The 15,552-nt window shown below is 57.5% G+C and overlaps 1 protein-coding gene across 1 annotated transcript in view; it reads left to right on the top strand.

The window, feature by feature from the left end:
• The window catches only part of DYSF (dysferlin), a 211,045-nt gene that overhangs the window by 99,289 nt on the left and 96,204 nt on the right, over positions 1–15,552 (top strand). Inside the window, 2 exon segments of the mRNA XM_031949204.1 lie at positions 3,843–3,925; positions 13,201–13,242. Coding sequence (XP_031805064.1) covers positions 3,843–3,925; positions 13,201–13,242 — 125 coding nt within the window.

Genomic DNA, 15,552 nt, shown 5'->3' with positions numbered 1-15,552 from the left:
GCCCATTTTACAGATGAGGAAATTAAAGAGGGACGAGGGGCCTTGCCCATGGCAAGCGAGGAAGTGTGGGACAGTGGGAAGAGCCCGGCTTCAGATCCCACTTGGGCCTCCTCTGCTTCTCAGTCTCCTCATGTGTAAAATGAGGAGGTTGAATCCGAGCCCCCGAGGTCCCTTCCTGGGATCCTAGTGAGCCCGGCTCAGGCCTTCGAATGGTCCCTCTTATTCCTGGGATGGACTTTCTCCTGCTAGTTTCCTTTAAAACTCGGCTGCCGCCTTGTCCCCGAGCCCTCCCAGAGCCCCCTCTTCCATCCAGCAGCCCCCTCCGCCCCCCGGGCTGCCTTGTGCTCGTTTTTATTTATCGCACTCGGGGAGGTTGCGTTTGCCTGCCTTGGCTGGGGCTCCTTGAGGGCAGCAGCAGCCCCACCTCTGTGTCTGGACACAGCTTCGCCCCCCCATACACGCCTTGTGAATGTTTGCTGATTGATCGATTTGAATCCGAGTCTTCTCGGTTCCAAGTCCGGCCCCGCCCGGATGACGGTCCCTCCCTTCCCTTGGGAGCCCGAAGCCCAGTTCTGGATGAAAAGCTCTTATCTCACGCCCACCCGGGCCCAGGCGTGTTCTTTACAGACTGAGTAGCTTACGCACCAAGGCTACACGACCACTGGTCAGAGATATTATTATTATTATTTTTGGCTGAGGCAGTCGGGGTTCAGTGACTGGCTCAGGGTCACATACAGGGAAGTGTTAAGGTCTGAGGCTAGATTTGAAACCGTGTCCTCCTGACTTTGGGGCTGGCGCTCTGCCCACCAGAGCTGCCCCCGGACAGATATTATTGACGAGGTTCTGGGTCAGAGACAGATGAGCCTGATGGTGTCGAGGGCTCCGGCTCGGACAGTTGTCCGCTGCAGGGAACCCAGGGGCTGTATGAGAACTGGGCCGCGGCGGTGGGCGGGAGTGGCCGGGAGGCCCTCCTGGGGGCCGTGGGGGGCGGCATCTGGGCCTGGGAAGCGGCAGGGTCTGGGCTGGCAGAGAGGAAGGGCCGGAGGGCAGAGATGCTGAGCTCCATCCCAAGGCACTGTATAAATATCTCTCTCTGGCTGGAATGAGAGAGGGGTGCGTGGCGGGGGAAGGAGGGGAGGTGGGACTGGCCGGGCTGGGAGGGTGCGTGGGCCAGGGCTGAAGCGTCCCTTGTCAGAACTGGGCCGGACAGTTGGGCAGGATGGGACCGCAGAGCCGGGAAGCCCTGTATGGGGCGGGCCGCAGGGTTGGTTCTGTTAGCCTTTGTTCCGGACCGGGCCCACAGAGATAGAACAAGCCCTCCCCCCACCCAGGTGGAGAAAGCACAGTCAGGACTGTGTGAGCCGGTGAGGGAGTGGGGGGCAGGGGGCCCGGGTGGGGCTCGCAGGGGCCTGTGGGTCGGGGATGGAATGTCGTGGGTAGGGGGACAGCGGAGAGGCTGGCCGGGCTACAAAGGCTCTGCAGCTGGGAAAGGCATCTTCCCAGCGGAGTTTCAGGAATCACAAGAATTCCCCTTGGACCGGAGGGGACGTCTTGAGGTCTGGGCTTGGGTTGCGCCCCAACCCCCCAGGTGGAGAGCGGGGAGCCCTGTGTCCCTGAATAGCCTTGTCCGTGGGGACTCCCTGGTCTTCCTGGGCTTGGGTCACGGGGGCTCCCATTGTGGAGGATGGAGTGGGGAGGAAGGAAAAACAGCCTCCAGCTCACCACAGAGCCGCTGCCACGGGGCCAGGTTCTCAGGGATAAAGAAAACAGCCTGTGGGAGTCTGAAGGGAAAACCCAAATGAGAGGGGGGGGGGCAGCGGTGGGGGGTTCTGGGGCCTGGCCGCCGGTATGTGCCGCTGGGAAGTGGTTTGGAGCAGCCGGGCTCCGGGGCTGGAGACGCTTGTCAGGCAGCAGGCGGTGAGCGCGGGGGCGCCGAGTATGGGCCTCCTGGGAGAGTGTGAACCACTGGGGCTTCTGCGTGTCCACCTGGGCGTGGGCGTGGGCGTGGGGACCCCGAGCCCGGCCGGCTGGGGGGTGTCCTTGTGGTGTCCTCACTGTGCATGCCGGATGTGACATTGTGTGCACATATGTGTGGCACAGTGTGTGGGTGGTGATTAGGTGGTGTTGGGGAGTGGATGTTATGAGGGTGTGTGTGAGTTATGTGGCTGGGTGTATGGGAGAGATGGTAATGTATGGAGTGGGGATTGGTGAGTGGTGGTATGGAGGTGGTCCCGTGGTGGGGAGGGTCCTTCCGTGTGAGTGAGTGATTAGAGGACTGGATTTGAGTGGGTCCGTTGTGGAAGTGGTGATGAGGATAGGGAGGTGTGGTGGAGTGTGATGGATCCGTGGTGATGGGGTGATGAGTGATAGAGGGTCCATGGTGATGATGGTCGTGGTGTGAGTTTATGAGGTGAGGTGTAGTAAGGTGGCAACTGGAGTGGTGTTTAGCATGGGCAGACCGGCCGCACGTGGGTTCGGGGCAGGCCTGGGAGCCATTTTTCCTGGGGATCTATTTTGAGATCTCTGGCATTTTCCAGCCCCCAGCCCTCAGCCTTGGCCAGCGCCAGCGCCTCCCGAGCTCCCCTCCCAAAGCCGCAGGGCGCTCTCTTCCCAGCACACTCAGATAAACTCGGGGTGACCCGGCTCCTGGAAACACGCTGGCTTCCAGGGGTCATTTTCCAGCTTCTTGGTTTTCTTTCTCCGTTCCCTCCTCCCGGCCCCGTCCGAGCCAGAATCCGGCTCTCCCGAAGGCCCCGGGAGTCGGTGGTTGGTCGGGCCGCGAGCCCCCGGTGGGGCGGGAGAAGCCGGGCTCCCAAATACTTTGGGGGAGGGGGGAGGGGGCAGCGAGTCTGCTGAGCTGTCCTGGGAACCGGCTCGGGGAAAGCCGCGCTCAGGCCGGGGCAGGACTCGTTCCTCGCCGGCCTACTCCCCTCCATGGAGCCCGGACTTGGAAGCGCTTGAAAACCCAAACCCTTAATTACCTCCCGGGAAAGTGTCAGCCCGGAAAGTGTGGGGGGGGGGAGGGCGCAGGGAGACACTGAGGCAGGGCCTGAGCTGGGAGGGACAGAGGAACATTTAGTGAGCACCTACTATGTGCCGGGCTCCCCGATGAGCGTTTATAACAATCATATGAGGTGGGCACCTTAGTCAAAGACCCTGAAGTCCACGGAGGTCCATGACTGGCCCGGAGTCACACAGCTGGGGATTGTCTGAGGCTGGGCCTGAACCCAGGGCCGCCTGACTGAGACCTTGCTCTCTCTCAGGAAGAGACGGGGAGACAGAGACAGAGAAAGAGACAGAGGGAGATAGAAAGAGAGAGACAGACAGACAGAGACAGAGACAGGAAGAGAAGCAAGACACACCAAGGGATGCTTTGTTCTCCGAATAGAGCAGGGATCAGTCAGTGCCTCGGGGGCTCCATGTGTTGGAGGTGAGGCATTTGTGATCCACAGAATTTAGGGTTTGAAGGGAGGAAGGCAGAGCCCCCTCAATGTCACTCAGTTGCTCAAACTTCCCTGGTTCTTTAGCCCTCTAGGAGCAACCACAAGTCCTTTAACTTGCCTTTTCCAGCCCTTGAAATCAATCAATCAATCAACAGACATTTATCAAGTGCCTACTGGGTGCCCTGCAATCACAGGAATGCACAAAGGAAGAGCAAGGCAAGGATCTCGGGCTCTTCTTGCCTCAGTTTCCTCCTTCCCCCAAATGGCAGGGTCGAGGTGATGACCCAGAAAAACCCCATTTCAAATCCCACTAACATTTACATTTGCGTAGTCTGGAAAGGGGCCAGGTGGGGACCCCCCTTCCCTGGAGCTAAAGATCTTTCTGGGACCTCGTTCTAGGGACCGTCTGACACACAATGACATCGTGGGCACCACTTACCTGTGTATGTCGAAAATATCCGCATCTGGAGGAGAAATAGAAGGTGAGTCCCTCCTCCTCCTCTCAGGCAGTTCCCTCACTCCCTTCTTCCTCTTCTCCTCCCATGGTACCGGGTCTGGGGTTCTGGGTCTGAGGTTCTGGGTCCGAGGTGCTGGGTGGGACTTGCTAGTTCTGTGACCCTGCCTGCTAGGGAAACTGGCTCCCAGTGAGCTCTCGGGCCCTTTCCCCACTAGTCTGGGGAGTTTCACAAAATCCCATCTAGCTGGATGTCAGTAAACATTTATTAGCACCTACTGTGTGCCAGGCACTGGGCCAAGGGCTGTGGAAGGAGGGAAGGAAGGGCTGCTGGAAGACCTGGGGCCAAAATTCCGTCTCTGGTGCTTGCTATTGAGCAAGTCACTCATTCCCTTTGCCGGAGCCCTTAGTTTCCTCATCTGTGAAATGGGGGGAATCGGACTAGCATGACCTTGGCTGTGCTTTCCTGATAGAAAACTGTGATCTCTAACCTCCCTTGCCTGATCAGTCCTTGACGATGATCTCCCTGGGGAGACGGTCTGGGACCATTTAAGAGAGATCAGGGAGCTTCGGGGAGCTGCAGGGCCCGACACTGCGGGGGTGGCCAGAACGGCCGCCCTTTTCTGGGACCAAGGACAGTGTCAACAAGGATGCCTTGGAGGCCATCCTCCCACAGTGTTTCTCTGATTTCCAATGTGTTGCACCTGTAGCCAGCGGCTTTTGCCACTAGATGGTGTGTGTATCAAGGGTCTCTGGGAACATAGAAACCGAGTGAGAGAAACCCTCTCCAGGAAGGAGCACATCAGAGCCCCCAGCCCCCTCCCCTCACCCGGCTCCCCGCTTTGTGGCTAGTGAGTGAGTCACCCGCAGAGCAGGCTGGGTGTTGAGAAATTAATTTCTTGTTGGATGCTCCATCAGAAGCTCTTGGTCCTGGGCACCGTCCCATGGGTGTGGCGGTCAGAGGCCCCTGCTTCGGGCCTCCCCTCTGATCAGCTTGCTCCAGTGGGACCCTCCCCTCCCTGAGAGCAGTCTCAGAATTCCCAGGTACCTCTCTGGCTGGGACCCTAACCTTTCCTGAAGCTCTTGGGTCATAGGATTTTGGTTTTAAACCATCAGTCATTGCTTTCCAAACAGCTATTTTTACCCAGTTTGGGAATCAGACCACCATTTTCTGCAGAGACCAGTTGTTAAGGGGATAGAGTGGAGAAGACCCAAGTTCAAATTCTGCCTCAGACTTCTTAGTATGACCCCAAGACAAATCTCTCAACTTTTCATTTTGAACTCCAGGTTCCTTATTTGTAAAGTGGGGATAATAATTGTTATTGTTCAGTCATGTCCTACTCTTTGTGATCCTACGGACTTCAGCGAATCAATATCATCCATGGGGCTTTCTGGGTAAAGAATAGTCCCCACCAGGGTTGTGAGAATTAAATTAAAGACTATCTATCTATCTGTCTGTCTGTCTAGCTATTTATTTATCTATCCATCCATCTGCCTGTCCGTCTATCTATCTATCCATCCATCCAGCCAGCCAGCCAGCCATCTATCTGTCTGTCTGTCTGTCCATCCATCCATCCATTTATCTAGCTGTCTAGCTATTAATCTATCCATCCATCCAATTATCCATCTATCTATCTGTCTGTCTATCTGTTTATCTATCTATACATCCATCTATCTGTCTGTCTGTCCCATCCATCTGCCCGTCCATCTATATATCTGTCTGTCCATCCATTCATCTGAATGTCTGTCTAGCTATTTATCCATCTATCTGTCTGTCTATCTGTTTATCTATCTATACATCCATCTATCTGTCTGTCTGTCTGTCCCATCCATCTGCCCGTCCATCTATATATCTGTCTGTCCATCCATCCATCTGAATGTCTGTCTAGCTATTTATCCATCTATCTGTCTGTCTAGCTGTTTATCTATCTATACATCCATCTATCTGTCTATCTGTCTGTCTATCCATCCATCTGTCCGTCCATCTATATATCTGTCTGCCCATCCATCTATATATCTGTCCATCCGTCTGTCTGTCTATCATCTATCTATCTGTCTATCCATCCATCCATCTATCCATCTGTCTGTCTGTCTAGCTATTTATCCATCTATCTGTCTGTCTAGCTATTAGCTATTTATCTATCCGTCCATCCATCTATCCATCCATCTATCTATGTCTGTCCGTCTGTGTCCATCTATCTGACTGTCTATCTGCCTGCCTGCCTGTCTGTCTGATTGTATATCCATCCATCCATCCCTCCGTCCGTGGGTCTGTCTATCCCCTCTGTGTATCCAGGTCCATAATATGTGTGTCCACATGGGTGCGGGGCTTTGCAGACTTTGGCCGTTTTATCTCATTCATTGTTACCCTTTTGCGGTTCTGGGAAGCAGGAAGGAAATCCCCCCACCCGTCGGTGGCTCCAGGTTTCGGGGGTCCCCCCTCCCCGCCCTCCTCCTTAAGTGGCTTTTCTGATGCAGCCCTAGGACCGGCTGGTTGAAAGGAATTTGGTTTTTCTGGAAAGTCTCTGATGTTTTAATGACTTGCACACAAGTAAACAAAAACACCAGGGCGATTTAGGGAATTCTGGGGTTCTCCATGTGGAAAGCCAGACTGGTTCTCTCTGACCTTCCTAGGAGTTGTAGTCTGTGACCCCCCTCCCGTCTCCCCTTTATTCCGTCTGGCTCAGGTTAATGGCCTAATGAGTCTGAATTCCGAGGGCGCTGGGAGGAGGGAGAGCTCAGCGTGTAATTAGTTCTTTGTCACCCAGGCGGTTAATCCGCAGAAAGAGGGGGATGGGAGGATGGCGTTTTCTTTGGGAAATTGTCCTTTTTTATCATAAGAGAAATCGTGATGGAGTCCTGAAGGTGAGGTGGGGGGGAGAGGATGAGGGGGATGGGGGGAAGGGGGGAATCTTGCATCCCTCCCCCTTTCCCTTGGCTCTCTCCCCTTTGTTATCCCCTCATCCTTTGGGGGCGGGGTGGGTGGGAGGGGAGGGTTTAAGCCCCAGAATTCTCCAGTTGGAAGAGGAAGGAAGGCTTTGGGTCTCCCCACCCGGCAGGCCCTGGGCTGGGGATCCCGCCTCCCCTCCCCGGTGCTTTGGGAGGCAGACTGGGAATGATTAGGGCTTTTTATTGGGTGTGATCTGCTAGCTGCCCTGTCCTGGCACTTTATGGGGAAGGGAGGGGGCGGGGGGAGGGGGCGACGGAACGGGGGCTGCCCTTGGGGCAGGGGGCGCTTCTCAGACGTTGCTCAGGAGAGACTGGAAGATTCCTGGAGGTCTCCCCTGTGACAGACGGGTCAGGAAGCACCCGGAACCCCTGATGGGCCCTTTAGGGGGCCCCTTTTCCCCGAGCAGCGGGGGAGGGCTGGCGTCCGGCTGTGGCAGATTGGTTCAGTCTAGGTGGGGGAGGGTCAGGTTGTGGCCCAGCCCCGGGGGGGGACGGTTTCCTGGAGCTCCCCTCCAGATGGCCCGGCCCGGACCCTTTGACCCGTGAAGTTCCCAAACGGGGCCCTGGGCCTTCGTTTGTAAAATTTGGGGAGTTAAAGGTGAATCTGCCCCCCAACAACCTGAGCTTTCCTCAGGCTGGTTCCTGTAAACCCCCCCCACCCCCCTTCTGGGAATTGTTTTTTCTGGGAGGCCCAGGTACTTTTTTCTCAAAAAAACCCTGATTTTTCCTGCCTTCGCTTCATTTGTTTGTTTCCTCCCTCCCTCCCTTTTTCTTTCCTTTTTTTTCCTTCCTTCCTTCCTTTTTTTTCCTCCCTCCCCCTTCCTTTTTCCCTTCCTTCCTTCCTTCCTTCCTTCCTTCCTTCCTTCCTTCCTTCCTTCCTTCCTTCCTTCCTTCCTTCCTTCCTCCCTCCTCCCTCCTCCCTCCCCCCCCTCCCTTCCTCTCTTCTTCTTTCCCTTCCTTCCTTCCTTCCTCCCCTTCCTCCCCTCCCTCCTTCCTCCTTCCTCCTTTTCCTCCCCCTTCCTCCTTCCTCCTCCCCCTCCTCCCCTCCCTCCTTCCTCCCTCCCTCCCTTCCTCTCTCCCTTCTTCCCTCCCTCCCTTCCTTCCTGTTCCCAATTCTAACCACTCTGAAACAGAGGGGAAATTTGGTGGGTCAAGAGGTTGGGCCCCAGTCCACTGCTGGTTGGCGGGGCACCCTCCCTTTCTGACTGGGGCTGGTTTGCCCCCGGGACCGTTGCCGTAACCACCATGTGGTGGCAACCCCAGTGTGGCTATCTCCCTCTGACTCCGACCCCATTTCCCAACCCTGGGCCCGGGCGGCTGCAATTCACTCTCCTTTTCCTTTTAAATCCATTTTCTCCTCCCCCCACACCCACCCATCCCCAGGGTCCAGGGCCCTCTTCTCCTGCAGGCCTCCGGTTCTTGCCGCCGCCTCTTCCTCAGTGACTCCTGCCTTTGAATCAGTGGCCGTTGTTCCCGCCGTTCCTCCCTGCGTCTGTGGTGTGTCCAGAGCCTCATGCCGCAGGCCCTGCCCCCTCCTGCTCCTTGCTCGAGTTAAAGCCCCGGACTCCCAGCAGGGATATGTTTCCCGAGTCTCACTGGGCGCCCACCCCCATCACTCTGCCACAGTCCTTTATTCTCAGTTGTTGTCCATAAGCCCACCCTCTGCCCCAGTGCCAGCTTCTTCACCAGTTACTCCTGTCCCAAAGTTGCCTTTTCTCTCCCAGCATCCCTGCCTCCCTTGGGCGGCCGTGGTTCAGCCACCCTTGCCCTTCGGTCTCTTGCCCGTGGCTCCTCGGCCTTAGCGGCGCTCGCTCGGTTCCTTTGTCCCCAGGGTCAGAAGCCGGGCGCGGTCAGAGTTCTCCAAATTCTCTGTCCTAGAGACGCCCCCAGACCGAGGGTGGGACCTCGGGGAGTGTGACCCCGCGGCTCCGCCCCTGACCCTGCTCCCCAGGAGACCCAGCCCCATGACCCCCGTCCTATGACCGTTTGCCAAGAGCTGCCCGCAGCGCGTGCTCAGGGCCAGGAGAAACAGGCGATGGGCCCTGCCCTCCAGAAGGCAGGAGGAGGAGGGAGCCAGGACTCGGAACTCAGCCCCGGGACTGGGGAGAGGCCAAATCAGTGGCGGGGACCCCTCAGCACGGAAGGGGGCCAGATAGGGAGGGCGGCCCCCGAGACTGCCAGCCCGTGTGGGTGGGTCTAGAGTTGGACCTTGGGGTCTTCTAGATAAAGAAACAGGAGGTGGGGGAGCGGAGCACCCTCCCCTATGCCAGCCTGGGACCGAGCAGACATACGGACGGATGGATGGAGAAAAGTCATTTATCAGACAGAGGGGAGCTTGGGAGGCACAAGGGGCAGTGGCCAGAGCATGGCTGTAAGGTCAGGGAGCCTCCCCCTTGAGCCCCCAGATTCTTCTGTAAAACACCAGGGTGGGACTTGGGGTCTCTTCCAGCTTTAGAGCCAGGGCCTGGCGGGGGGACCCCCTGGTCTCTTCTGTAAGGGAAGACTCGGGGGTTTCTGAAGTCCCAGCTGTGGGACCAGGATCCTGTGGCTTAGTGTTTGCGCCACCTACAGCCCAAGGAGAGGGGTGTATGCTGGGGCTGCAGGCAGGGGAGGGAGTGGGGGGGGGGGAGTCCCATGGCTGCCTGAGAGGGGACACGATGGAGAAAGGGAGCCTGGTCTTGCCTCAGGATCAATCTGGGGAGGATTCCTGGAAGAGGAAGGGAAGAGGAGGAAGGGGAGGTTGGGGGGGGGGAGGAGGAAGTTTCTGGGTTTGCCAACCCTTTCTCTGAAAGGGCCTTGCTTTGTTCTTTCCCTCCTCAGGTACGGTATCTCTGCCAGGGAACTGGGCCGGCTCCCTCCTTTACCAGCCGCTTTGGGACTTCTCTCTACCAACTAATTCCTCTGAGTAACCCCGTGGCTGCCCGTGCATGAGCCGCCTCCTGCCAGACTAACCCAAAGCAGCTTGCCCGTGAGGGAGGGTCTTGCTTGATTCCCCCCCCACCCCCAACCACATCCTTTCTAAAGCCCTTCGCGCCCATTCTCTCACGGAGCCTTCGGGCTCCCTCAGGAGGTAGGTCGGCGGCTCGGCCCGGTCTGATCGGCTCCTGCTGGTGCTGGGCAGGGTGGCGCGGTGGGCAGGGGCCGCCCTCAGGCCCGGGCTCGGCCTTTCCCCTTCTGGCTGCCCCTCAGCCTCTCCCTCTGCCCCCCGCACTGGGGGGGGGGTCCTTCCTCGCCTGAGAGCTCCTGAATGCAGGCTAGGTTCCAGGCCCTTCTGTGCGGGGGCAGAGAGCAGTCCCCCTCCTCCACCCTCTGAGCCAGTCCCTGAGCCCCTCACGGCCACGGGAGGGCGGCTCCCAGCCCTTCTGAGAGAAGGAGTTTTGTCCCTGGGGGCGCCCGCTGCCCGTGGGATCCTTGGCTCTGCCCTAATCCCCCCCCCCGAATGTGGGGGGACACAGGGAGAAAACGGTCCGTGCTGTGCCAGGGGGAAGGGGATAACGCCGTCTGCCAGGGATAGATGCGATCATCAGCATGTGTGACAGAAAGGAAGGGATGTTTCGGGGGCGGGGGGAGTTCTCACCCAGGGCAGGGCTTCTTGGCGCTTCAGGGGCTGGGGATCCTGTGGGGATCTGAGGGATCTGCATCCCTGGGCTCTCGCAGAATCATGTTTAAATGCAGGAGCTATAGCGGATCACACAGAAATCAGACATTCTGGCATCAGATTTAAAAAAGCAACTTCTGGGACTTGGCCTTCGAACTGGGTAGCATTTGGTGACAAAGAGGAAGGGGGGGCTGGGACTAGACCCTGGCCATGAGGGCTGGCGCGGGGCAGTGCCCGCCTCTCTCTCTGGCAGTGCCTGCCTCTCTCTGACAGTGCCCGCCTCTGTCTGGCAGTGCCTGCCTCTCTCTGGCGGTGCCTGGCCTCTCTATGGCAATGCCCATCTCTCTCTGGCAGTGCCCACTCCCCTCGGGGCCGCCGGCTTCCCTGGCCCTTCTCAGCTGAGTCAGATTGGGAGGAGGACAAGCGGCGCTCAGGCGAGTGAGCTCTATTTTCCGAGTGACTCACGGCCCCGGTTTCCAGGCTGTTCCGTCACGGTTTCTTGACGTGCACGGGGGTTCCTCACGCCCGGCCCCTCTGCCCGCCGTGAGCCACGTCCCTCCCGGTTAACGAGCAGGAAGCGTGCGTAACTGCGCCGGGGAGAGGCTCCTGGGACTGGGGGCTTCTGCGTGGGCCGAGTCGTGCGGGCTGGAAAGCAGGCCCGTGTCCCAGCCTGGGGACCTCAGGGAGGCTCTTAACCTTTAGAGCCTCATTTTCCTGCCCGTGAGATGAGATGCTTGGGCGCGACCAGGGGTCCCGGAGCTTGTTTTTCAGTATTTTGGTAACCGTATTCCCACACAGTGGGTTTCCTTGGTGATGCTGAGGATTTTATTTGGGGCATTTTAAAGCATCCTTCCGAGGAAGGCTCCGGGCCTTCTGGGACCGCTTGCCAGAGGAGGGCAGGACGCAAAAAGGTTATTGCGCTGCTGGCTTCCCACTCTCCCTGCCTGAGAAGCCTGGAAAAGCCATCAAAGGTGGGAGCCGGGAGCCGGGTGCAAATCTGGGCTCTCCTGGGGGCATAGGCGGGACTTCTTCAGCCCTGGTGACTCTACTGTAAAACCAAGGGAAAGGGTAGGGACGGGTGAGTGTGAAGGGCAGCGGAGAGAACAGCGGCCGCGGGAGATGAGGGCCCGGGCGGAGATCCTTCCTCTGAAGCTCTCTCCTGTGGGCGAGAGGCAGGAACATGAGCCCCCTGGAAGAGTCCAGGCCGGACGTCCCTTCCTCTCCTCAGGTTTTAAAATTACTGTCATCCATTTAATCAATAAATGTTTACTAAGCACCTACTATGTGCTAGGGATAAAAAAAAAAAAAAAAAAAAAAGCAAATTTAGTCCCTGCGCTCCAGGACTTTACAGTCGATCAGGGAGACGACACACAAGTAGCCGTGTGCACACAAGGCACAGGATCTGTAGGAGATAATCAGTAAGGAGAAGGACTGCAGTGAGAGGAGCTGCCTGCAGGAGCTGGGGTTTACAGGAAGCTAGGGAGGTCAGGGGTCCCAGCTCAGGAGGGATGAGGACCCGCGCCCCGGCTCTGTAAGGAAGCCCTTGTCTCTGTCCAGATGCAGTGTCCGTGCTGGCCGAGGCCCGAGGGCTCCTGGGCAGGGGGACTGCATGGCAATTCCCGGAGTCTTAGCGATGGGCAGGGGCTTTTGTTCTCCCTGCAATGGGCACAGCCCGGTGGGGAGGGGGCGGGCCTGGATTAGGAAAACCCAGGTTCAAATCCAGCCTTGTTGGCTGTGTGATCCCGGGCAAATCACCGGGCCCGGTTCCTTGGGTGTAAGATGGGGCTTAGGGCACCATGAGACTGTTTGCTGAGTGCTTCGCCAGCCTCCGGGCGCTCTATGCGTTCCAGCTGCTTCTGCTGTCACTGTCAGTGTTACGGCTGTGGTGGTTGTTGTCTCCCTTGGCTGGTGCTGGGCCAGCGGGCACGCGGGCACCCTGACCCTGGGCTTCTGGTGACTGTGAGTGCTCACACAGCGCACAAATGCAGCTCCCCCCCCCCCCCCCGCGTGTGCAGCAGGTAAACCCTGCTGGGGAACGGGCCTCAGTCAGAACTGCCCGGACCAGACTCGGGGGGCGGTGCCCCTGTCCCCAGGAGACACACAGTGACCCCCTGCACAAGCCCACGGGCCCCCCTGTTCCAGCACCGCCCGAGCCGGGGGCGCCTCCTCTCCTCCTTGGAGCTCCCAATGGGGGAGGCTGCCCTCTGAGGCTCGTGGGACCGCCTGGGTTATGGCCTGGAGGCTCGTTCCTCCGCCTCACGCCCAAACAGGGGCTCCTGGCAGATGTACCACGTTAGACCCCAAGGCCCAGAGAAGGCGGCCCTCGGGAGGCACTGCCCTCCTCGGGGAGGCCATCGCTGTCCTTATCGGGGAGTCAGGGCACAGGCAGCCTCACTACTAGGCTGTGGGAGGGTCTGCCATATGTAGATTGGTCAAGCACTTACACAGCACCTACTGTGTGCCAGACCCTGCTCATGAACCTGGTCTAAGGGGAACAAAGAGGCACAGAGCCCAGGGCTGGGGTGTGGGACGGAGAGTGGGGCTGTCTTAGACATGCTGATAAGCCTGCTCCGGTCTGTCCGTCCGTCTGTCTGTCCCTCCATCCATCCGTCCGTCTGCCTGCTGCCCATCTCTCTGTCCATCTGTCCGCCCGTCTACTGCCCGTCTGCCCAAGTGTGCATTCCCGTCACTTGCCCTTGGATAACAGTCTCTCCCGTGACCACGCTAACCCTCTTCTCCATTTCTTTATCCTTCAGAGGAGCCGCCCGGTGTGGCCAGCCCTTACCGTGCCTCCGACCGTACGTTGCTTGCCTCCCGCCAGGGAGGGGGGTTCCTGGGCCGGGGCTCTTTGGGGCTCCGGGCAGGTGGGGTGCTGGGCGATGCTCTTCTCAGGGTAGGGTGGTCCGGGCAGGAGGCAGGGACCCCAGTCATCCATCAAGCACCGACTGTGGGCCAGGTCCTGAGTGCAACGAATTAAAATCCCTCCTCCCAGGAAGCTTTCATCCTAACAGGGGAGAGAAGTACGTGATTAAATAGGAATTTTGTCCCTCCTCCCCTGCCCTTTCCACCCAGTGTCCTTTTTTCTCTACTTATGGGCCCGGGGCAGGTCCTGCTCATTGGGACAGTCTATGTCAGGGGTCCTCAAACTACGACCCGTGGGCCAGATGCGGCAGCTGAAGACGACTATCCCCCCTCCCCCGGGGCTATGAAATTTCTTTATTTAAAGTCCCACAAAACAAAGGTTTTGTTTTTAGTATAGTCTGGCCCTCCAACAGTCTGAGGGACAGTGAACTGGCCCCCTATTTAAAAAGTTTGAGGACCCCTGGTCTATGTAAACGCTGGGAACAGAAACAGCTGCAATAAAGGAGAAAGGGACCAGTTGGGTCCCGCAAGGAGCTCACAACTTATCCTCTTGGGTCAGGGTAGGAAAGGAGGCAGGATTGTGCCTCTGGGACCCTCTGGGGAGCCCCCAAATCGCTTGCAGTTCCCTTATGGTAATTCCATTCTCCCCCTCGGTGAATCTGGTCGCCTGAGGTTTTAGGGTCCAGATGGAAGTTAATGGGATTCCCATCTCTGGGCTGACCTTCACCAAGTGGCATGGCTGTGTGGCCAGGATGGGGCGGCCTCTGGGCCCGAGAGGGCAGGAATTCCCCCGGCCAGTGACCAATGCCCCTGGGGGATGGGGACCTGATCGGACTTATAAAGGTGACATTAATGCCGTAAGCCAGGCCCTCTCTGCTGTCTGACCAGTCACCATGTGCTGGGGCTTTTCCTGAGGCCGCGGGCCTCCCTCCCCCGATGCCCCAGGTCCCCCTTAGCTCCACCTTTCCCTCAGCAGATGGCCACGACCAACAGTACTGAACCATCCCTTGGGACGACCATTCCCAGGGCCCCTGGAAGGCTGGGAGTGATCCATGCCAGACCCTCCTTCCCTTGTCGCTGCCCACCGGACAGAGGCAAAGTCCTCGCCCTTAAGGAGACCTCTGGTCTGGGGGAGTGGACACTGTCTCAGTATTTAGGGGAATCTCGGCTTCTTGGGAGCAGCCGTGGCTCCCGCCCTTAGGATTAAATTAGTCTCTCCCGGACAGCAGGCCCTTAACCCTGACCATGTCAGCCCGGGCACAGCGCCCCGGGCCTTCCTATTCTTCCCACGGGGAGCGCAGCGTGGTTCTTGGTGGCCGAAAGCTGGGATTCCTATCATGACAGCCTCCACGGCCTCTTCCTCTTCTCAGCAACAGTGGCAGCTAATAATAACACTAAAAGTAGCTGTTACTTTCTACCCGATGTCCCACTTTCGACCATTTTTCTGATTTCTGATTAAGTTTCCTTTAGACTTTCCTTCCAAAGTCATCGATTTAACCTTCTCTATATGAGGATGTTCCAATTGCGACCCTTTTCTGCCCTTGGGATCGATGACATGGATCATGGCTTTCCCTTACAACTGTTCTCTCAATGAAGGGGAAACCTGGTCCATATGAGCTTCTAGAATGTTGCAGCTAAAGCCCCAGGCTGAAAATGAATGAATAGATGAAAAAGTAACGAGCGTTAGTTGGAAATTTTTTCCAACACCAAAGAAATAGTATAGAAGAAAGAGTATCTGCTCCTAACATTTATTTTATCTTTAAAATTTGTTTCAACTTTATTCTTAACCTGGAGGTTAACCCAATTAACCTAAACCAGAGACTAGAACTGATGTTGAGATTGGATGACTTTGCTTTTCTTCCTCCCCTTTCTCCTAGGGAGCAAGAGACCATGACCCTCTAGACCCTGAGGGGTAGAGAGCCCCTCCTTTTTCCTAGGAGTAGGATGCAGTCTTTCCTTAGGCCGCTGACCATCTGGCCCTGTAGCGTGGCCTTTGGGGCTGGATCTGGCCTGAAATCTGAAATTAGCATCATTTTCTTTAACAGTTTCTCCAGCTGACCCCAAAGCCTGGAGGGCAATGAGCCCAAAGGGAGGGGTTTGCATGGGACGCAGGGCAGGGACAGCCTGAGGTGACCAAGCTAGGATTCCATGGAGACTGAAATTTAGTATTGGGTGGAGCCCAGGGCCTGGGGGAGGAGAAAGCAACAAAAGCTGGTGATTCAGACTCGGGGATAGAGATCGGGGGT

The sequence above is a fragment of the Sarcophilus harrisii genome, chromosome 2 (genome assembly GCF_902635505.1).
Source record: "Sarcophilus harrisii chromosome 2, mSarHar1.11, whole genome shotgun sequence".
In the NCBI taxonomy this organism is placed as follows: domain Eukaryota; kingdom Metazoa; phylum Chordata; class Mammalia; order Dasyuromorphia; family Dasyuridae; genus Sarcophilus; species Sarcophilus harrisii.
This window is presented reverse-complemented; position numbering and strand designations above follow the sequence as displayed.